This window comes from Micropterus salmoides, unplaced genomic scaffold, assembly GCF_014851395.1.
Source record: "Micropterus salmoides isolate LMB-PRFRI ecotype aquatic unplaced genomic scaffold, ASM1485139v1 Ms_hic_scaffold_7, whole genome shotgun sequence".
In the NCBI taxonomy this organism is placed as follows: domain Eukaryota; kingdom Metazoa; phylum Chordata; class Actinopteri; order Centrarchiformes; family Centrarchidae; genus Micropterus; species Micropterus salmoides.
The window spans coordinates 32,371,325-32,394,554 of NW_024044459.1; the positions used below are offsets into that span (position 1 = coordinate 32,371,325).

General features: G+C 40.7%; 1 protein-coding gene across 7 annotated transcripts in view; it reads left to right on the plus strand.

Annotated features, from left to right (window-relative positions):
- ncor2 (nuclear receptor corepressor 2) overlaps positions 1–23,230 on the plus strand; it is a 91,274-nt gene that overhangs the window by 18,620 nt on the left and 49,424 nt on the right. For all 7 annotated transcript variants that reach the window (XM_038703479.1, XM_038703482.1, XM_038703484.1 and 4 more), the window contains exons 2-6: positions 2,316–2,511; positions 3,299–3,414; positions 10,389–10,566; positions 17,266–17,448; positions 21,484–21,597. In XM_038703479.1, the coding sequence (XP_038559407.1) occupies positions 2,407–2,511; positions 3,299–3,414; positions 10,389–10,566; positions 17,266–17,448; positions 21,484–21,597 (696 nt within the window). In that variant the 5' untranslated portion in view covers positions 2,316–2,406. The remainder of the gene's footprint in view (positions 1–2,315; positions 2,512–3,298; positions 3,415–10,388; positions 10,567–17,265; positions 17,449–21,483; positions 21,598–23,230) is intronic.

Genomic DNA, 23,230 nt, shown 5'->3' on the forward strand with positions numbered 1-23,230 from the left:
ATGAGTTTTCCTCGTCTAGTATTTCACCAGCAGTGAGGTCTACCCAAGGACTTTAGCACTACCCTTTGTGTGGTCTGTTTATCCAGGTCTGTCTCACCAAAAGATGAGTGCACCAGTGTCTTGAAAATATTTGAAGCCACAGTTTAGACTTGACACAAAGGCGAAGTCCCTAGTTCGTGTGAGAATCTCGTCAGTGTTTTCTTATCTCGTGGCCTTCCTGAGTCTATGTTTACAGAGCTTCTCTGTTCCTTGAAGGCAGAGCCATGTTCAGCATTTCATAATAGAGCTCTTTGCGTAACTGAAATCAAGTGACACTTTGTGTTTGTGACAGTCGAGCAGGAAGGAAGGATGGATAATGCCCTCCTTTGTACTGCAAACGAGTCAAAACTAGAGTCAGACAATGGCGACTGGCACACTGGCACTACAATAGATCATACTATGCCTACGATGTAGGCACCTTGTGGTGTCATCAGGTCTCATGTTCATAGTGCTGTAAAAAGTGCTTGTTTGTACTCTACTGGCTGCAGAGCTAAAACACTCACCCTGTCCCAGAGCTAGACACTGAACCTATATCGAGTATCAAAAAGCGCCTTGAGGATCGTTACCAAATTTCGATACCTAAGGAGTAAATCTTATCAGGATCAGTGAGCATCTGTAAGCATGCCCACGTGCTTGTACCATGATGTAATAATGCTGGTGATTGGCTGTCTAATGTTAAACGTCGTAGAGGCATGCAGGAAAAAATCTACATCACGCCCAGCAATGGGGCTCACTGTTGTTTTTTAACACCATCTGCTTATCTGCACAGATGAATAAACTTTGGGCTGCTTGTTGGAGTATCGTTCAAGAAACCGGTATCAAATTTAAAACAAAATAGCCTACATTGAACAACAGAATAATAACAGGATTTCAGTGGATTTCCTATTCTTGATTAATTTACTAAATAATCATTTTTAAGGATACAGATTGAATATCTTATCACATGTCCAATTTTCTTAATGTTCCTTGTTATGGTTATTCACTATTATTTTTATTTATATATTTTCTATTTTAACACACCTATTGAAGTAAGCAGTTACATTCAGTAGCATCTGGAAATAAAATGCATGCGGACCTTTTGGTTGTCTCAGAGGTGGTGGCGGCTTTTCCCGATGAGTTAACAGAATTGTAGTGCACCTTGAGGACTTTGCTATCGTGTCAAGTTTTCGATCAGTGGTGTGTTGAGAGCCCGTATTTCTGCCACTGTGCCTCTTGTTGTGTGCCCCGCGCAACACTGAAACATGAGTTATGATAGAGGAATCATTAGTCAGAGGCCCATAGAAATGGCAGGAGTCCTAATTTCTCTTTTGGCAAGAGTCGCTGGGACACATGTCAGGAGTCCACCCACTACTACTATCACAGCCTTTTAAGAGTGTCTGAGAATGGTGCAGTAACGAGCCAGAGCTGAATGTTGTCTTTTGTTTAACATCGAATTTTTGTTGAAATAGACCTTAAACTTCTTCAAATCGATTCCCGGTGATAGTTTGAAGCTATTTTCATAGGTCCAACCAAGTTCCTCTTCAGCATTGTCTCCAATTTTAACATTACAGCTATGTTTAGATGGTATGTGCTGTGATCTGCATGGTCATTGTAATAGACTTACAGCCCTCTCTTTATTTTCACTCTTTAACTCTCTGCAGAATAAATATCTCTCCCTTACCTTTTACAGAGGGGTATGTTCATGTGTGCCATGTGTGAGCTTAGTGGCTGTTTTTAACTTATTTCATCATTCTTGGGCAATATGTGAGAGACTTCTTGTAGATGAGACCGCTCAAGTTGGGCAAAACGTCATCTGGAGTTAAAATCTAGTGCCTGACTCTCAAGGCCTACATCTCTATCTATCAGTGTGTTATTTATGTTGCATCTAAAGGCCTATTAAACTCAGAGTATTTTTGGTTTACAGGCTGGCTGCTTGACTTTCCTGGTGTCTGTCTGTGAGTCCTCAGTGTGAGGACAGTGGGCCATTCAGTAAGCAGCAAGGGAGGGTTTAGTCTAGCAGGTGCAGGGGCTCTCACTTCTTTAGAGGGAGCAATGGAGGGGGGAGCAGCTGCGGTAGGGAGGTGATGACAATCTGATATCCGGAGCATACAGAGACACACACTTTCATCTCTAGCTACTCTAGAGGTGCTAGCCAGAAAACATCAAATTGTTTCCGAGCAACAGTTTGGCATATTGCATAATGTTTTATGTATTGTTTTTTGCAGGTATGAAGGTGCCCAAGGCAATTCCACTGATGTTACTCAAATGTTACATACTCCATGTTTTTTTTTCTACAGGTTGCTGGCTAAGAGAAACGGCCGATAATGCACGGCATCTGCTCTGGAGCCACACCTACTTCCTGCCTGTAGAGGAAGCGGCTGTGCCAGCATGTCCTCTCATCCCCAGTCTGTGCCACCGGGCCGGAGGACTGTGGACACACGGCACCTGCCAAACCCTGCCACCCTGCCACTGCAGCTGCAACGGGCACATACGGTAAGGGACCTGACGCACAGTGTGTTAAATGACACCAATTGTACTGCCTCAACTTAAAAAAACAACAACTAATGAGAGGGTTTACTAGAGTGGAAGCTCTAGCTCTGACTGCTTGGTGGATATTTAGTAAACAGGGCATTACTCTTAACCACTGGAGAGGGCCTGATCCCAGGGGCCCACTGGTGTTTCTCCAACAGAAACATTTCCAGGTTACAATGTTGTGTACACAGAACTGTTCCCTCATTAGATGTTTGAGGTGAAAGTTCATGTTGTCATCGTGGAGTCACATTAAGGCTTTCCCCATTATTTCTACTCACATCTCCTAATTATCAAGATTATGTTCTTCTACGTATCAAGGGCAGAGCTGTCCGTGCTTCAAAGTAGCGGCCTCTAGCTGATGTAGAAGTTCATTCAATGACCTTCAGTGTTGGCAAGGCTTTTTTTGTTCTTGTGTTGAGGGAGAATCCAAGGCTAACCCCCCAGGATCCCCAAATCATCACATTCAGAAGGTGATGAGGGTTGATGGGCTGTGTCCCACAATCCCTGAATAGCAGAGGCACAAGTTTACGGTAGCTGCATGGGTTACCCATGTGTGAGAAACAAATGGCAGGAGAGGGAGAAACAATAGCTGGAGAGAAAAAGATCAGATTTTACAGAAGAAACAAGGCAGGGAATGGGAATGTTAATGTGTTTTTATTATTTTGGGGGTCCATGCATCATTCTCAAGGAGAAGAAATGAATGCAGGGTATGTTGTTCCACGCTGACATCTTGTTCTTTGTATTCTAGGAAGTGGGACTGGTTGACTACCACTCTCATCATGCCAGGGACTACAGCTCCCACCTGGCCCAGCCCCATCGCCGCCGGCCTTCCTTACTTTCAGAGTTTCAGCCTGGGAATGAGAGGTAGGTGTGCTGTGCTTGTAAGGTCTATTTTCTCATCACAACACTCATTCCTTGGCGAGCCTGTAGTATAACTTGTATAGCACTCGGGTGATGTTTGTGTTTGTAAAGCAGCTGTCTGGTTGTTGGTCTGATGTTTGCTGTATGGCACACGATGAATTTCCGAAAGGACTAATAAATATCTATCACCTATAAACGTGCACAGCTGATCCTGTTACTGGGGTTTAAGTACTTCTTAAACGACGCATCGATGAATCATTGAAATAATCTATAGAAGCTTCTACTAAAATCATCGTTAGCTAGATGGCTCACTTCCTCTCATCGTTCTATTCAAAACATCTACGTGACAGATGGTGTTATAAGTGCAGCGTAACTCTTGTAAGGAATCCGGAGGTGCGTAGCAAGTGTTTGATTGTCCGAGTGGCAGAAAGTGACTGAAGTAGAGTATTTTCATCTTCTGCTGTGGATTGAAGATGGAATTATATGGTTAGTTTGTATCATTTTTTATTTAAGATACTAGATGCGTAGTGTGGCGTTCACGGTCAGTAAATGTAGGAATTCTATATCATTCACATGAAGTGGTAGTATCGCCCCTGTATCCTTCTCGAGTCTTTACAATTGTGGGACAAAGCATGCTCAGTGGAAGCGTCATGCAAGCTGCATTTTTATGCAGTATTATTGTACTAAAGCCTCTGCCTGTTAACCCTCCCCCACTGTAATCCTTATGTAATTGGCATCCGCAAGCCGTTCATCTGTAATGTTGTGTTAAACGGCTCTGCGGGGCAATGGAGCTTGCAGAGTTTTGCCATCTTCAATAGACCAACAATAAGTCAGGCAAAGCATTGTATGTATAGCACTTTCTCTCTGGAGATCCAGGTCTTATACTGACCACAGCTGTTTATTATTTATATAGCCATGCTTTTTTGGCGGATGAGTCTTGATGAGTACTTATGAATCATTTATGTCCGTGCCATGAATTTTGCATGATGCACAGAGGATAAGTCACAAGATAATTTGTTTCTCCTTAGTTGATTATCATGGCAGATTTTGCATATGTGAAAATACTAAATAGAATTTTTAAGAGGTTGATTTTACTAGAAATCACCTGGCAGATATTTGGTACATGTACTTTGTGTGTGGAGTGGGGGCTGTCTTTCAAAATATTTCTAATTTGTGTACCTTTTAGCCTGAGTTTTATCAGCAGACGGCAGATGGTAGAGTGACTCTAGCAGTGAGTGACCGTTGCGTGGTGTGGCGGCCTCTTTAAGCATCAATCAGATGGGATTATTTTCAATGTAAATCACAGAGCTGTGTGTTGGTCCTGTTTAACTGTTCAACTGCTGCCCACCAGCTTCTGATTTGCTGACACTCTGCTTTGGCAGTCACTCTTCAGTATATGTGATGCCTGTTTCTGCAAGACAGATGCCTTGTGCAACTTCTACAGTGAAGCAGAGAGGCTGTTTTTCAGTAGATAGGAAATAACCATGATATCAAAAGGGGCGACTAGCAGTTAGCCCACGTTTCTTTGTTGGAATAAACCGCTGGTCTTGCTGGCAGGCGTCCGTGGGTGGGGAGTCTTTCAGTTGAATATATCAGGCCTTCAGCATTCCTTTAGAGGGCTTAAAATCCAATCTGAAGACCTCATTCTACGTTCTCATTCAGAGTCTGAATAGTGAAATTCTGGCCTTGGCAATCCTTCAATCTATTCTCTCCTCAGATGTGTGCTGGTCTTTTCAAAAGTCTCAGTAATTCTGCACACCATGTCTCCATTTGTAGCAAGGTCAGGGTTGTTGCACTAACTTGGCTTTTGAAACTGCGCTTCCCTTTAGGGATGGCATTATCTCATTTTCAGTATGATAGATCTATGTATCCATCGTCTCCTCTTTAATTGTATTGGACTAAAATCAAGTGTGCCAATTAGTTAATGCTCCAAATGTATCCTAATTACAGGTCAGAAAACCACAACAGTATAATCATTGGTGAGCCAGTGTGCTAGTTGTTTGTTTCATCCTCCTCTTTACTCCAGGCAATATCTCAGTCACTCCGCCTCTTCCCATCTGTCTGAAATCACCCAGGCTACTTGAGAAAGGGATAGAATACATTTTATAGCAAGCATAAACCACTTAACAGGGTTTCTTTTCTGCCCAGAACAGAGAGTGGAGTGTAAACAAATCTGGCTCAATAATGCAAAATGAGTGTGTACAGTAGCTGCGATTATTCTTGTCATTTATCTGTGAACTTAATTTAAATTTTTTTAAATATATATCAAAGTAGCATTGTGAGGCTCCTGTTCAGACCTTAGTATGTGGATGTTTGGAAAGTTATTTAAATATTTGTACAAATGGTCCTAAAAAGGAATGCCCTTTGCTACAACTGTGATTTTCAGTAATGCTTTTTAAATTAATTATTATGTTTATTGCTATTTATTTACAAGGTTTCATTCTTTTGCTTGTACTGACACAGTAACAGCTAAAAAACAATGTGTGATTACTATTTCAAAAAGAAACCCTCTGAATTCTGATAAGGAATTTAGAGCATCAGTGCTGAAATACTCAAAAGTGAATTATGATGCATGTGAAAAAATTGCTTTCTTTTCCCACCCATACTACTACTACTACTACTGCTACTACTACTACAAGGCCTTGTGGATCCAAAAGTTACCTTCAAGAAAATAGCTTTCATTTATTCACTGCAGACTGTCCAGGATTTAACCAGAACAAAGAAATATGACCACATTACTCCTATTTTAGCTTCACTACACTGGCTCCCAGTACGTTTTAGAATTGACTTTAAAATTTTATCGATCACTTTTAAAGCTCTTCATGGCCTCTCGCCTTGTTATATTTCTGAACTTTTAGTCCCGTACACACCAGCACGTACCTTGAGATCCTCGGGCAGAGGTCTGTTGTCTGTTCCAGAGTCTCGACTGAAAACTAAAGGGGACAGAGCGTTTGCTGTCAGGGCCCCGAGGCTCTGGAGTCAGTGAACTCTTTTTCAAGTCCCTTCTTAAAACATACTTTTATAGGAGAGCCTTTCCCGATCTTATTTGACTTTATTTTATCCCTTTTATTCTATTTTACTAATTTTATATTTATCTTAAATGTGTATTTTAGTCTTTTCAATGTTTTCATGCTTTTATCTTTTATTGTTTTTGTATTATTGTCTTTTGGGTATCATTGTCTTTACACTTGTTAAAGCACTTTGTAACTTGTTTAAAGTGCTCTACAAATAAAGATTATTATTTATCCACCATGCAGCATTTAGCAGTTGTAAATATCCCTGTCTCCTGTTGTGTTGGCCATGGAGTAATGTGGTTTTTGTTCAGCGATACGAACAGAAAAGTTGAGCACATTTTCCATAAAGTTTTTGGACTCCACCCATTGTCCCTCTTTCTGTGGACTTTTATCCCAGCTGTTGTGCAGTTAGCCTGGCCCCTCTTTCTCTCTCTGTCGTCCCTGCACCTCGCACAGCTGTGGAGCTGCTCCTCTGGGGAGCGACGGAAAAATTGGCAGTCGCACAAACGGCGTAGTGCTTTCACAATAACAGGCTGCTATCAGCATACATGATTATCTCTGTTCTTGTTGTAATGGGGCTCAAACCAGGAAAATAGTAATGGAGCTGTTGTGGGGTGCTGTGTTGTGTTGCCCCCGTCCCACAGCTCCCCACACTCACTGCCCCCCCAACCCTACCGCTACACACATCTTTCTCTCATCCTCCAGACAAATCCTCCCCAGGGATCAGATTATTCTGCACGCTCACAAGAGGGAGAGGGAGAAAGAAAGAGGGGTAGATAAAGGGGGGGTTGGGCTAGAGCTTGATGATGTGATTATGTAAGTGCCAGCCCTCTATGGAGATGAGGAAGTGTGCGACTGAATGAGTGAGAAAAATGTGTTTGGGGGGAGTAGTCACACGCCATCTGGTTATTAATTTTGGTCCCCTATTTTTTGAGGCAATCACACAGATATAAACATTCACAATCCATTTTTTTCCTCAACACACTGTGACACATTTTAACATGCTGATTTAGCTCAGCATATTACATAAGTGACATGACATATCTGTGCCGTGTTAATCTCTGGTCTCGTCCGCCATCCCACCAGCACCCTAAGAGACAGAGTCAGGCTCCATACTTTTTGGCACATAGAGAAACCACACACTAGGCCATTATGGGCCTGGACCAGCAATTATGGTTGTGTTTTCCCTCTTCTCTTCAGAAGCCACTTCCATTTTGACACTAGCAGCAAAGTCGGTGACATTCTGGCATCTGCCTCCAGGGCGGACTTGAGAAAACCGTTCCCTCAGAGAAAACAGAGAGCCATTTACAAGTGGGCTAATAAAATTTCCCAGATCTAAGTAGCTAGTGCAGTTAACAGTCGGAAGCTGTCATTTGACTATTTGACAACACACCAAGGGTCTGTTTTACTGGTGCACTTTAGCTTGCTGCTGTCTAACACCCCCCCACCCCCATGTGCAGAATGAGGTTTATACTAGCACCCCACACAGCAGATCTTGACCCAATAGCATTACAGTATGGTGCTTCCCCCTCCACTGGTATCATTGTTAGCATTCCCGGCCATCCAGATCATAGTTTTGGGGTACAGCATAGGGAGTGTCATAGCTCCTACTGCAAGTCTTAACAAAGCACGTTTTTGGCTTTGAATATGTGGCTATTGACTGCTTAGCAGTGCCTGCAAAACTCCACACAAGAGCCACTCTACCATATGCAGCTATATTTAAAACGATTAGATGGTAATGTTACAGTGAGTCACCATTTCCAATTTTCTTGCCTCCTTTTCTTCCCACTTTCCACTACTGAGTGGCCCATTGCATGTTCTCGTTTTGCAGGGAAAATGGTCTTCTGTGATTACTTTATGATTATGTTTGAACCAAATAAAGCCAGCTGGCATTTGTGTGTGTGCCTTGAACACAACAGTAAAGATTTAGGTCTGTCTGATCTAAGGCTGTAACTGTCTTGTGCTTTTGTACAAATGCGTATTTATTTGGTTGAATGTTTTTAAACAAAACCAGAAGTCTCTTGCTCAGAAGAACAGTAATGTTACAGCTGTCTTCACATATTTAACCTGAGATATCAGTTTACATGACATATAATTAGGGATCAAATCCTGAAGGGACAGACATTGAGTTTGTGTTTTTTATTATTATTAATATTATTATTAACACAGTACTTACAAAATAACTGGAAATTATGTGCAAGTGCTTCCCAAGCAGTAACCCTGGGAGCTGGAAAAAAAATCAAGCCAACATGGAAGTGCAGTTTATAGATTTTTGCTTTTTTTTTTTTTTGAAAAACATATTTTTCATCTCTTTTTCATCTCTAAACTGTAGGTCTGATTGCTACCAAATTTTCAGCGCATCATTATAGGACCAACCAACCAAAGTTGTACAAAGCTTGTTGATGGCTTATTTAAGATATTGACCAATGAACATCAAAAGGGACATGGCTCAGCATGTAAATAAACTGTTGGGCCAATCATCACTGAATGTACAGGATATATCCACTTACAGTCATGACCAAAAACAAGGGCACCCCTGCATGTCTGTCTTATTTATAATGCACTTCTTCTTCCAGAAGATTGTCGCAATTGTAAATGCCTAGTTATTGTCATGTTTATTTCTTTTGTTTACATGAGAACACCACAAAAAAGCAGGGGTGCACTTATTTTTGGCCTTGACTATTTGTACCTGAAACATAACATGAAAGTTTTATTTAAATTGACCAATAGGGTCAAATGCTACAAATGCAAAAAATGTACATTCTTATGTACATGTGTTCTCGCACAGACTTCACTCAGTAAAAAAAAATTGGTAGACTATTAACTTATGTTACAAGTTGCGGTGGATATTTTTACGCACGGAACAAGTAAAGCAACGGTGAACACACAAGGTTGGTTTCAGTTATTTTATGGGCTACGTCATTAATAAGCTGACGTGCGGCTCACCTGCTGCTGCCGTGATAAGAGAAATATACGGAAAAAAGACAAGTTCTCAGTCTTTTAGGCAACTTGGCATACTAAAAATGTTCGTCGTCATTAAAACCTGCTCACACAGAGATTTGTTTTGTTAGGGGGGCGGGGGTTTTACAATCACGATGCCGGCTCAACGTTGTGATGTCTGTCAGCTGCCGTTGACGTGTTTGAAACAATTTTCAAATTGTTCGAGCACAAAAGGGTTTGAACTTGCTAATCACCGCTTGCGGCTATATTAAAAAAATTTTTTTTTGTGCATATTATTGTCCATTGATTTGATTTATGTCGCTGTCCACTTGGTCCAACTTTTAAGTATGCTTAAGTGTTTTTTCTACTATTGAGGGTTAGTCCACATCTAAAACATCTTACCAATCAAATTTTAAACTTCATACATGGTTCTTCTCTTCCATTAGTTCTTCCTTGGGACTACTCCCTCCCTTATACATTATAAGATTTGGCGCAACTTTCATAAGTTCTAGTTGTGCTTCATCTGTCTCAGCCCCAGTTGTACCTGAGCTCTGCTGCGCTTTGAGTTAAATACCAACTATCCTTCCACGCTATTCACTAACTTTGGTCTGTGAACATGCCAACTGTTAACATGCATATTAATAAATGGATTTTAACATGCTGATGCTTTACATGTGCTAACATTAGACACCTCGCTATGTTAACATTAATTTCAACTTAGTGGGAATTTGGTCAGTAGTTCTGGGGGGTGTTCTGATGTGAAAAAAGTGTTGCAAGTTAAAGTCAGGTTTCCAAGAATGCCTGCTGGAAATGTAATTGCAATTCAGAGACCAAAATGTTGGACTGATCCACAGTGCTAGAGTGGCTAAACCCTAATGCAAGACACCAGTATATCAAGAAAATACTAGCCTTAAACCTTGTGATTTTCTTTCATCAGCTTACATTAGAAACTCATTACTGAAATGGCTTGTTATCACAAACCCTGTATTAATAACTGCTATGTTTGTAATTTTTCTCTTGCAGAGGACAAGAGCAGCATAGCCGCTATGAGCATATCTACCTGCCAGAACCCAGCAGCCAATCGGAGATGGAGTATGCGGAGATCAAACGGCCTCGTTTAGAGATGGGACCAGAGTCTCTGATGAGGCCTTCATCCCACCGACCACCAATGCCTCTGGGAGGGGCTGAGGATATGGCAAAGGTCAGTAGTCACAATAAAATACGGCAAATTATATTAACAGTTTGGAGTATATTACAGCAAGATGGTCAACAAGCAAATGACAAATAATTAGTACTTGTTTTTCAGGAAATCAGTGCTGGTGCCTTCACTAGTTTACAGGAGTCACATTTACAAGACGATTTTGACTAATTATGATTCATAATGCACATATGGTGGTCCATTTGTTTCTCAAATATTCAGACTTTATACTATAATAATATACTTATAATATTTTAGTTTTTTCATTCATACTGGCAGCCTCCTTCAGAGCCACAAAGGATGTTATTAGACATGCCACAGCAGAAATCGTAGAAGGATATACTGCGTTGTAGGAGCTGGAGCGGTGTGAGCAGCAGTGGGAAGACTAAGGGAGTTGTGAAACAGCAATTAATAAATAATAGAGTTGACCTAGATTTCAAAAGACTGAGGATGAAACTGTGTGAACTGCACATCAAAACGACTTGCTTGCAGTGTAGAGCTGCTGATGGGGAGGTGTTCCTGACATTATACAGAGCGCTTCAAACTGCCTGGGGAGGCAGACAGCCAAGGAATTGTAAATAGATACACCAATAACAGAGGTACAGGGGGAAAAAAACATTGACTCTTCAGCCAGCAGGGAAATATTCAGGAATGCCATCAATTCCCCTCAGAGCACTGAGGACTGTAAACCTATTATATAAGTCATGTCACATGTAATAATTGCATGGAGTAAGTGCACTAAATGATAGAGAGGGCGATGCAACTGAAAATGAGGCAAAGGGCAAATGTAGGGAGTCACAGATAAAGGGAAAGGGAGGAGTAAGAGACAAAGAGCAAAAAAGAAAAGAGGGAGTAAACCAGTATGAGGCAAAACTGACAGTTGTATCATGACTCATATGTGCAATCACACATTTTGTGGTTAAAAAAGAGAATACAATCAGAATGGGAGACGTTTGAGTGTCCTTCTCTACCCGGGTGCTCTCAGAAATGCTCCATGCAGGTCAAACTTGCTCAAAGAGTGAGCAGAGTGCTATTGGTGATATTCATAGTGTTGTGGAGATCCATGTGTGGCAAAGCTAACTAATACCCCATTCAGACCAAAAAAGCAATGGTTCTACACAAGTTAGCTGATCCTCCTTTGTGACTAGAGCCACACCAATAAATATGCTGGGCTGGCACAGTCAGAATTATCTTATCACAAATTAGATTAGATAACAAGGTATTGGTGTATAAGGCTTCCCCCAAAAAGTGGATGCCTCAAGTCACCAGCCGAGAAAATCCCGAGTCGACACGCGTTTTGTCAGTCGAAATCACTGCACTTTCTTTAGCTGACTTTAGTGTGACTGAGTTTTCGGTTGAACTGTCAGCACCCCAGCAGGGTGGCTCAGTGGTGTGCTAGGATTTTATAACTGAACTGTGACGCACACTTCTTCTTTCTGTTTGGAAATCCATTATTCTCACATCACGGCTGAACAAAAGTGTTCAAATGTGGTTCTTACAGGTAAAACATGAGACTGTTGTAGGCAGATTATAGGAGTTTAGTGTAGGAACTGACAACATGGATGGTCTGTATTTGTAATGGCGCCTTTCTAATTTTCCTACCACTCAAAGTGCTTTACACTACGTCACCCATTCACACACATTCTGCTCATCAGAAACAAAAAAATTACATTCGTGCACACAACAGCAGTAATCAGGAGCAATTTGGGGTTTAGTATCTTGCCCAAGGACACTTGGACATGCAGACTGGAGGAGCCAGGGGAACCACCGATCTTCTGATAAGTGGCCCTGAGCCACAGCTGCCCGCCGCCAATGTATTATTAGAACTGGATACCGGACTATTCAATGAGTATTGCTGGCCTGGTGCATAAACAAAAGATTTTAGGGGTATGTGAGCCACTGAATACGCGCTGTAGTGTTTCTCACTCTGGCCCATAGACTTTACATTGTGATGATGACGTCACATATTTTACAAATATAAAACCTTCATGGATCAAAATCTTTTTTTATAATGGTGAGTGGTCACTGGGCAAAATTGAAAGAAGGCTGAGCGGCGGTGCCATATCCACATCTTATCATACATCCATGACTGACTCTTACTGGGCAGGGGACTGAGTAATATATTTCTTATATTTTAAGCATAATGTGTTGAAGAAAAGACCAATTATGTTATGTTTATTCACACGAAAAATATCTAGATAAGAAAGCGTGAAGCTTATGACAATTATTTTTCAGTGCCAAAATGTTATCAAAAATATTTACTTATTTGTTTAAAATATATATATGGCTGATATATAGTATAGCTGATGTTTTAAATATTAGGGGTGACCCCAAATAGCTGAAGATTTGATGCTTTGATAGAAGGAGCCTCTTCAAATCTTCGCAGAGGCGTTATGAAACGAGGATCACAAGTTTAATAGAGACTGCAGTTCTGCAGCTCCTCAAGATGAAAGCGCAGATACTGTGTGTAAAACCTAAGGGAGATTCATTCTTGACCATGGGAACGCATATCTGTGATTAGATGCTATAAATTCAAGGTTCACTCACTAGCTTTTTTTCAGCATTAATACCGCAACCCTTTCTCGGCTTAAGAACATGACCGATTCTTAAGATAATAAGATTAATAAGATTCTTATTATAATTTACTGTATTTGAGTGGTTTAACAGTGAAGTCTGTATCTGCTAAGATTACCCTGTGACAGCTGTCTTAAGAAATGGTTATATTTCTAAATTTTGTGAGTGCTTTAGGTAGAGTGCCTAGCAGTTAAAATGTCACACGCATGCTTATATTTGTAAGCCAGCAGTACCAACCACACAACTTACACCTGTATGTTTCTTGCATTTTAAAGATTTTGTGTTGACAATTGAGACCAGTTTTCTCTCCTCACTTCATATTGCAGTTTTATTTTCTTCAGTTTTGAAACTTAAGGAAATCTTACCTCGGTCTCCTCAGTTTCAGCAGCTTTCTGCACCTGCTGTTTTGTGTTGTTCTTGATGTCCAAACGAGATAGACTATTGTGAACTTAGATGCACATTCTCGCATGAAAACAGGATGTCTACTGCTTTATTCAACTGACATTGTGATTCAGTCACACAGGCACGTGCTCAGTACACATTTACCCAGAGGTAATTTAAAACAAGAAGTCTGATGTATGTACAGCTGGAGACATCATGCAGTGGGATGTTCTAAATGCGACTCGGGTCGTCGAGGGCATATAAGCTGTTCTGCGCCAAGGGCTTAGCTATTGGTCTGTGGCCTTTTCACACTATGTCACAGGTGTAGTAGCTGTTGATGTGCTGCTGTACTGTTGACAAGAACAGAGGACAGTGTAGGGCACAAGACCAGTCTAGGAGAACGCAGACTACTTTTGACATGATAGTTTTGTCATACAATCAAATCCCTTATGGTTGAACACAAGCTAAAAATTTGCAAACAGTTCACTGTCCTTGGCAACAATAACAATGTCATTATCAGGGAACGGGGATCGTTCATTTTTATTGATATTGATACTATTATTGAGACTGCTTAACGATACGAGTCTTTATTGATACCACTATCAAAACTTCACTATTATTTGGTGACTGTTATTTGGTATGACGAGACCTAACGGGCATGAGATAGGCCTGCACGGTATGAGAAAAATATTCAATGTGCGATAACATTGTTAGATGACACATCACTTGCGATAAATAAACAAATATTGAAGTGTGTATATTAGCCACCTGGTTGTTTTTAAACTAATTATAGGATTAGAATTTAATATTTTAAATACAACTAAATGTTGTTTCTAGAGCAGCAACATTAATGTTTACAACTGCAACGTCACTATATAAAGTCAATATGTGAACTCAGACATCCGTCAGCATCTTCCTCTTCTCTGCTTTTATTCACTGCCTGCAGGTATAGTTACCTGGCAGAAGGAGGAGCGGCAGATCTCAGCCAGCAGCTCAGTTTACAACAATGTGCCAGATTTTAAGACTACAGACCAGTCTATGCTACAGACAGAGAGCTTTCAATTTAGCTCGTTTGTAACATTTGGCTAATGCCAAGTTAACGTTAGCTGTGCTTGTATAAAACATACAGGAGGAGAGACTGAGGACATAGCAGTTTAAATTAAACCTTTCTACATGTTTACCCTAACCACAGGTGTATTGATAAAGTATTGTCTTTTTACTTATAAAACTTTTAAAAGTTTTATTGCACATACTTACAGTAACGAGCGTAGCTGTCAGCAACTCCAGTAGTTTGGAGCTAACTTAACTTGACCGCGACAGCTTGGCGTCTCTCTCTGCTGGCCACCGTGTGTTTGTTTGTAGGAGCCGACAGAGAGCAGACAGAGCCTGCAGCCTGATGATAAACTGTTTTATCATCCAGCCTGTTTTAATACCGCGTTTCAGTGACATCAATAAATAAACATTAGTTTTCTTATTCATCATTTCAAGACATTTAGTCTCGATATGGATAAGCTCAGACCTTATTGATTTTCGGGTTTTGAGATTGTTTGGAACCGGGCTATCGATCCCCATCCTCATATCATGATCTGTAAATCTCTAAAGTTGCGCGTGTGTGTGTGTGTGTGTATATATATATATATATATAATGTGTGTGTGTGTATAAAAAATATAGTGAATTTTTGTGACTGTGGCTTTGGCACACGTGGGCTTCTTCATCTAGGACAACCCCTCAACATTCCTGGCACTGACATTTTCAATCAGCAGGTCTACGGGGCTATAATGCAGCATGCCTAGTCCAGATTAGCCCACTTATATAACCTTAATTTCAGACGTTTAAAAATAACGCGGAACAAAACCCAAGCTGGATCACACATGCAATCATTTATGGAGACTAGAACTCGAGAATGCTCACACACTTGCAGAAAGTAGGAAAACACACGCACTCACTGATCAGGAAAAGATAATGCCCCTGCAGAACAAGTGGGCCCTCTCCTACCGTGTGTTGCTGTTACATAAACGGGTGCATGCAACAGCAATTCCATTTTCACTCTTGCTTCACATGTGAACAGAGTACTGAGAATTGGTTTAAAGCATTAATATGTGTGCTGAGTTTTTTGAAGGTAGCTTTATTTTGCGAAGCTGCAGAACGGACAGAGTCTCCCAAACAAATTTCCTTTCTGTTACAATAAAGTATATTTTACTCTCAGGGGTGTAATGTGGATGAGACCACAAACTGGTGGGTTGACAATTGAAAACAATTCATGTAAACAGTACAGCAATCAGTTTGGAAAGAAGAATGTGACTCACCCTTGCCTTGCATGGGTTATGATGGCAGATGATCATGAAGGGTACCCCTCCTCTCCATGGTAAACCACTGAAGGCATTTTCAGTGAAGAAACAACTGTTCTTTTGAGTGGTGAATGAAATTAAACTCTAAAATAGTTGTCTGTGATCTAAACAACAGGAGGTGATGGAAATATAATGTTACAAGTGTACAAGAGTAATTGAACACACATTAACATTGCCATAGACTAGATTGGGTATCTCCAATAAGAAGCTTGTTATGCTCCCTGAAACACAAGAGTACCAAGGATGAATCGAGTGACATTCAGGGGAAATTAAATGAATGCCCTACTCATCTCACTTACAGCTTCAACAATTAGTCTATTTAGATCAGTAAGTAATTGACATCAACTGTTTATCTTCACGCGCCCACATTCTTATTTTGCATGATGCACATAGTCGATGGAAATGCACATTAATTTTCATTTTTAATTTAAATTCTCAGAGAATTTTTACTAATTTGGGTGGAAACTTTGGGGTACTGGACAGTTAGGTGGATCTTCTTTTTCTGACATTTTATTGGCCGAACAATTAAGTGAATAATCAATCTGCAGAGTAATCCGTTATAAAAATAATCATTAGTTGCAGCCCTAATCTCACCCCCCTGGTACCAGTCAGCTGCCATTGAGCAGCTTTTGAGATGAACTATACCGCAACATCCTTTAAAAAAAGGGATGATCCAACACTGTACTGAAGATGAGTTTAAATTGTGAGTATATACACTGACTTGGGAGTACTGTATTTGTTTGTTTGAATTGTTTCTCTCTACTCTGTTCAGTTTGGCTGATGAGCACTGTGCATTGTTTGACTGATTAGACATACACAATTTCCATTTTTCTGCCAGAAGACTTGCCTAATAATTACCTCCTGAATTTGATCTACACACATGTTGTACCACCCTTGAGATTCTCCCCTTACATCATAAAAACAGAGCATTTCACATCTCAAACCAAGTCTCCTAAACAGAGCCAGCTGCCAGTGATCCTGACGAGGGAGGCTGTGACCTCCATATTCATTAGTGTGGTCTAGTGACACCGAGACACTACACTGGGTTTCATTACCCAGAGGACTTAATTACTGCCGTGTGTTACCTTCCCAAAGGATACACAGAACATGTTTGGATGATTTCTTGCAGAGTAACCCACAGACCTTGCAATCAGAGGAAGACAGGGATGCTTTCAACAGGGGAAAGGAGACATGGATGAGTGTCTTTATGCACCACTATATATCAGATACCTTTCACTGAACTGCCGTCTTTAATCAGTTTTATCCAAACATCTTCTTAACACATGAAATTCCATTTTGAAATAATCCTTTGTCCTCATTTTCTCTTCTCCCTTCAGATTTTAATCAAATTAATTTAATATTTGTGACTTTTGTCACCTTTCTCTATCTCTTCTGTAGGATCGTGGAAGTTCCATGGGGAAGCTGGAGCCAATCTCCCCCGTGAGCCCAGTCCATATGGACCCGGACTTGGATCTGGTGCCAGCCCGCTTCTCTAAGGAAGAGCTGATCCAGAACATGGATCGCGTGGACAGGGAGATCACCATGGTGGAGCAGCAGATCTGCAAGCTTCGCAAGAAACAGGTCTGCACACTCAGGGATCTGGTCATAACTTTGACATTATATTGGCTTGCTTTGTGTTAAGTGATTGCAAACTATCTCAAACTGCCCTGTTTAGCTCTTTGATTTTAAGATGGATTTGTGTTTCTCTGTCAAAGTTCTGGTGGTTCTGCTGTAGATATCTCCAGCTTTGGAACTGATTTTATATATTTTTTTTATATTTTATATGTTTGTTGTAGCACTGCCAAAGCACTAGATAGATGTGTCAGGGGGAACTTGTGTACCAGAAAGGGCTTTGCAAACTAGATTACAAAATTCAAATTGGTTTGGCTACTGAAAAGAAGACAAATAATGATCTGTACCTGATTGTGTCATCTGATTATTTCATTCACTTTGTGATAAGAAGTTAGCAACCAAGGATGGGTTTTGCAGTGGATGTGGCCTTTTGTTGACTGCAAAATTTATATTTTGCAGTCTAGAAATTCAAAGACTGTGTGAGGCTCTAAGTGCTTCAAAGTTATTTTTCATCAGACGTTATAAACCTGTAAGAAGAGATGATGCATGACTGAAGAAAATTGAGCAGACACCACTTTGTGTCATTCATGTGCATTCTGCACATATTTAGACCAGACAGGCATGCCTAAAAGCACTATGAGGTACCATTTATTTGTCATGCATGTAGATGTCGAAGTCTTTGCCAGTGCTGGCATCCTCATTGAATTTTCTTAGCGCTTGGCTTGCTTGAAATGTTCATGTGTGGTTTTCCAATGTGACTTTCCCTGCCAGACTTCAGTTGGCATCAGTGCAATAAAGTCTTAAGCAGACTTTGCTGTGTTGTAATCAGTGCATTCAAGTTCTGTAGCTGTTTCTTGCTCAATGTGCCACGATTCTGTACACGCACTCCCCCGGGCAGCTGCATTCCCTTTTCTCTTTGCTTCTCTTTGGCTTTTTATTTAGGAGAAAAGTAGGTTAAAAATATATAAGGCTATAAATAACCGCTTCCCTGAGGGAGGAGGAGGATTATGGTGGAGGTTTTGTGACTGCTAAACCACTCATATCCCTGCCACACAGACTCCCTTTTGGCCGTCTGCCATGTTTAGTAGAAAAACTGTATGGTCGAGCTCACCCGAATCCCTCCTCCACCGTACATGCTGTTATATTAACATACTGTTCATTATACTCAATTATTTAAAACAAAATATATCATCATTCATAAGTCGGGAATTAAATTAGCACATGCCACCTGCCAAATACAGGGTAAATGTGGGCTGTGGCAGGTAAAAATGTCAGGTCAGCTGCTTAATATTCTTTTTAAAAAAGCAATTCTTAAATTGAGAATAGTCAGGGATTAAGACTACATGATATATTCAGGTACGACTGACTCAGTGTTAACAATTCTAACATGTTCTGCATTGCTTTAAAAAGCAGCAGACAGAGATGTTAAGTAATAAATTTGGAAGAAACCTGTTTACACTCTGCTTAAGTCTCCATTAGGTTAATTTATTGATGACCGCAACATGTGGTGTTCTCAGTCTCATCTGACAATATTGAAGCTAATGATATGACTTTTGACCGCTAAATTATACTGTTGATATCTCTACACTGTAGCAGCTAATGCTGGTTTCACAGACTGATGGTGACAAGGTACTTCACAGCTTAGACTTCTGGAGGTTCCCATTGTGGAGATATCGGTCTGATAAGCTTAAAATATTAATTATAAGCTTGATCATATTTAATGAGAGTTAAAGTTTAGGCTTGAAACTTGTAAATGATTGAGAGGCTAAGCTCTGCTGCTTACAAACATAAATCACCCTCCCCTCACCCTCCTCTCTACACTTGCAGTGTTTTTATGGATTTTTTTTTTCTTACAGTCCGGCTCTCTTCAAGCATTAAAACATCTGGGCTAATTAAGTCGCACTGTAAAACTTTACTAAAAGAGTTCTGGCAGAGTTAGTGGATGGGCGGGGGGTTAGGGCTTAGGTTACCGCCAGCCTGTGTCTTGTCAGCCAAGCTCAGGATGGCTGGTTTATTTTGTTTTATCCTGCGGTGGGTTTGGAAAGGGAAGGGGGGGTCTCCATGGGAATGTCTGTGTTTCCCTCACCAGATGCTTATCCAGGCCTATCATGGCACTTAATGATCCATCTTGCTCTGCTCTCACATGGATCCTCTGGAGGCAGTCTGTCCCTTCTCTGAAGTCCCTGACAGGAGATGAGGAGGAGTTGGGGGAAATAAGGGGCTGACTTAAATGTAGATCAGCTATAGGCACGCTGCTCAGCAACACTTGGCCTCAGCCTCCAGGCTGCTAGTTACAGCTGAATACACTCAGCTCCTGCCTCCAGCGTAAATCCTGCACAACATAGGGACAGTAAACATTTTCAGGCAAACTATGACGTCAGAGGTTTTTTCAGTGTTAATACATTCACTTGAGCAGACAATCATTGTTACATAGTGTTTGAAATGCATTTGTTAAAATAGACAGAAATGTAGAAAATCACATAATTGTTTCTTTGAATGGGGGTATGAAATTTTACATTTCTGTGATTGTCACATAAAGTAGAAACATAGATAGGTTTCTGTTCAGGTGTAAATCCCAGTAGATGCTGGCTGCAAATTATATTTTTGTCAAGCTTTTACTCAAAAGTCTGACCTTTTGGTCTTGCTCTTTATAAAATAATTGACTAAAGGCAGGAAAGTAAAGTCAACGGTTCTTCCAATTAAAGGTTTTAAACCAAAATGATAAATTGCTTGATTTCAAATACCACAAGAAAAGGCCGCATTTTATTTATATGTTTCTTATATGCAGATATGATTTTATACATATTGATGTTCTTGTGATTTCTGCACTAGAAGCTGGGATAGGCCCTATCATACTCTAATTTGGAAGATTGAGGAAGTTTGACTGGATAATTAAAACCGTTTAGCCAGCAAGCTAACAAGTAACTAACACAGACACATTGATGAGTTGCACTACTAAATAATAACCAAGAGAAAATGTTCATATGGTAAATGCTACTTACAGCAGCAAAATATGCTTTCTTTATTTCTGTCTGTGTTGAAACTGCTGTTTTCAGTGTCACATTGCAAAATTCAATGTGTAAATAATTTAAATCTTTTGAATATTTTTCGTCTCAACTATCACCTGCTATTCTCACAGGCAGAATGAAACTGCCACTTCTACATGCTGCTTATCAATGCAGTTAAATGTGGGAGGATTAATGATCCTGACCGGTCCATTTAAGCTTTTTAAGCATCTGGATAGAATGCGCAGTCGAATAGCAGTCCCCCTAAAGCTGCTTTGCTTTTTCAATTTCTGATTTCTCTGACCTCCAATCTGCCAAAGATGCTAGAAGTGTCCAAATGTAAATGGGCAATGAGAGCTTAACAGTGCTTTTCCATCTATATACTATTCTGTCTGTGTCAGAACAGGCTTCTCTTCTTGTCTTTCTGTATACCTTCAAAGGAATATTAATGGACAAAGAAGCCCTGACTGAATCCTACATGATTGGCAGTGAAAGATAAAGATTGATGGGCCTCCACCCTGCCAGATTATCTTTTAGTTCGTTTAGTTCTTCCTTTTCTCTACCACCCCACAAACAATACCTGCTGTCTATCTGTTTGTTAATAGTATTGCTTCCCAAAATTCTCTGTTTCTGGAATTCAGTCTCCAAGCAATGTTTGGTTACAAGCCAGGTTGAGTAAGTTAGTGAAACTATCCTGTTTTCCAGTATTTGTCTGGTGTTAATTTCCCTCCTCTAATCTTTCTTTTGTCTGTCTCCGTCTTTTAATTTTCTCTCTCTCTCATTGGATGTTCCAGCCACACAGCAGGCACTGGCTTTGTTTACAGGCTGTTGTAGTACCTCTTTGATTAACTAGACCCTGAGGAGTTAATAGCTATTAGAGCTAATTGGACAGTTAGTCTTGTCCCTGCTGGAGAGCTGGGGGAGGGACGGTTTATTTAACTCGCGCTCTAACCTCGCAACAGGAACTGGTAAGCCACAGGTCTTCCTGGAAGATCAGGGGCCTTGTGTTAACCGTCATCTTTGTGTTTGTGTGTTACAGCAACAGCTGGAGGAAGAGGCTGCAAAGCCCCATGAGCCAGAGCGGCCCATCTCACCGCCACCCAGCGAGGCCAAGCACCGCAGCCTGGTGCAGATCATCTATGATGAGAACAGGGTTAGTAGAGTGTTCGCACGCACACACGTGCACTCACACCAGACGCTCTATCTGTGGCCTTGCATTTGAAATTGTTTTCACTTGATCACGTATGAAGTGTATTCATTACCATTCATTATAAGTGAATGTGAGAGTGAGATTGGTGTTTCTGTGTTGTTTCACGAGGCTTATGCAAAATAACAAACTTAACTAAGCCAGGCTGTTACATCCTCTAAATATTCTCTATTGCCCAGTTGTTTGGTTGTAATGTCAGGTAAAGGGCAGCTACTATTGGAAATGGACACAGTGCCTGTAAGGTACACTAGATTACCCAGAAGCTGCACCTTTTAAACAAACTAGAGTCCCTAATTTTATATATATATTATAACCCCATAGTGTGTACTTCTTTTCATTACATTTCATAGACAACGTATTGAATTACTCTTGTGGTGTGTACAATACTGAAATACAGGGGCTCTGAAGAGACTGATGTCTCTTGGTGAACTGTCATTTTCCTTTTTTGATGTAGCCCTTAAAAATCATCGTCAACAAAAGCAGTGTCGCAAAGTATTCATTTCACTTTTTACTGTTCGGCAAGACAGTGCTCTTGCCTAACGAAAGAAGGTCAAATTAACAGGCATGATGAATCACACTCATACACACAAACATATACGCACACACTATAAGGTGTCACAATCACACACTGAAAGAGATTTTTGTCTTTATCAACTATGCAAGTATATAGCAACTTGATCATTCTTTGTGACGGAGCAGCTGGGTGGTCATAAAAACATATTTGGGAGTGTTAAGGTAGTTCTAGTCACAGCAATCACTATATGCAGCAGTGATTCTCAGTGCTCTCAGTCCCCCTAGTGGTGAAATCCACAAGTCTCCTTTTCATTGGAGTTTGCATTTAAAGTGGGGAACTCCTCTCACACTGGATCACACCGCAGATTCAACCTCTTTTAATGTTACTCCTAGTTTTCCATAGAGGGCTTGTTCAAGCTGCACGTTTCAGTGGAAAGAAGCTCTCAAATGTTTCTCTGACGCTTTCAAGGCAAATCATTTTCATAGAAAGGCAATGCAGTGTAGTCTGTAGAGAAAATGCACTGCAAATGGAGCAAGAGATGTTGATCTAACCTGGACAGATGTCCTGATAACCACCAAAATGCCAGGAAAAGGCCTTTTAAAGGGAACACCACAGTACAGGGAGTGTCCTTCATGACTTTCACCCAAACTGTCCTCAAGCTCAGCTAAATCATAGTGCTTCTTTGCAGTAGCACAGCATTGTGGATTGCTCAAGACTGATCTGAAAGGATTGATGTTTAAAAATGACTCATGGCTTACTCCATAATGTAGCCTGACCTCTGCAACACATTCCACTTCTCCTTAGCTGCTAGGGTTTACTCTGGCCCATGCCTGCCCCCCTAACCTTTCTCTCTCCCTCTCAACTTTACCAGCTATTTTCTAGTTTCACTCACTCTAAGCCCAATGCAACAGTTACACAATATAGCAAACCTGGCTATAATTATTCCAGCCTCCGCATGTCTTTTTGAGCGGGTGTCACTACGGTGTCATCTGTCCCTTCTGGGCTCAGTGTCACCAGCTTTACCAGACAGAATTACAGCTGCATAACTACCGACAGCCCATTGTC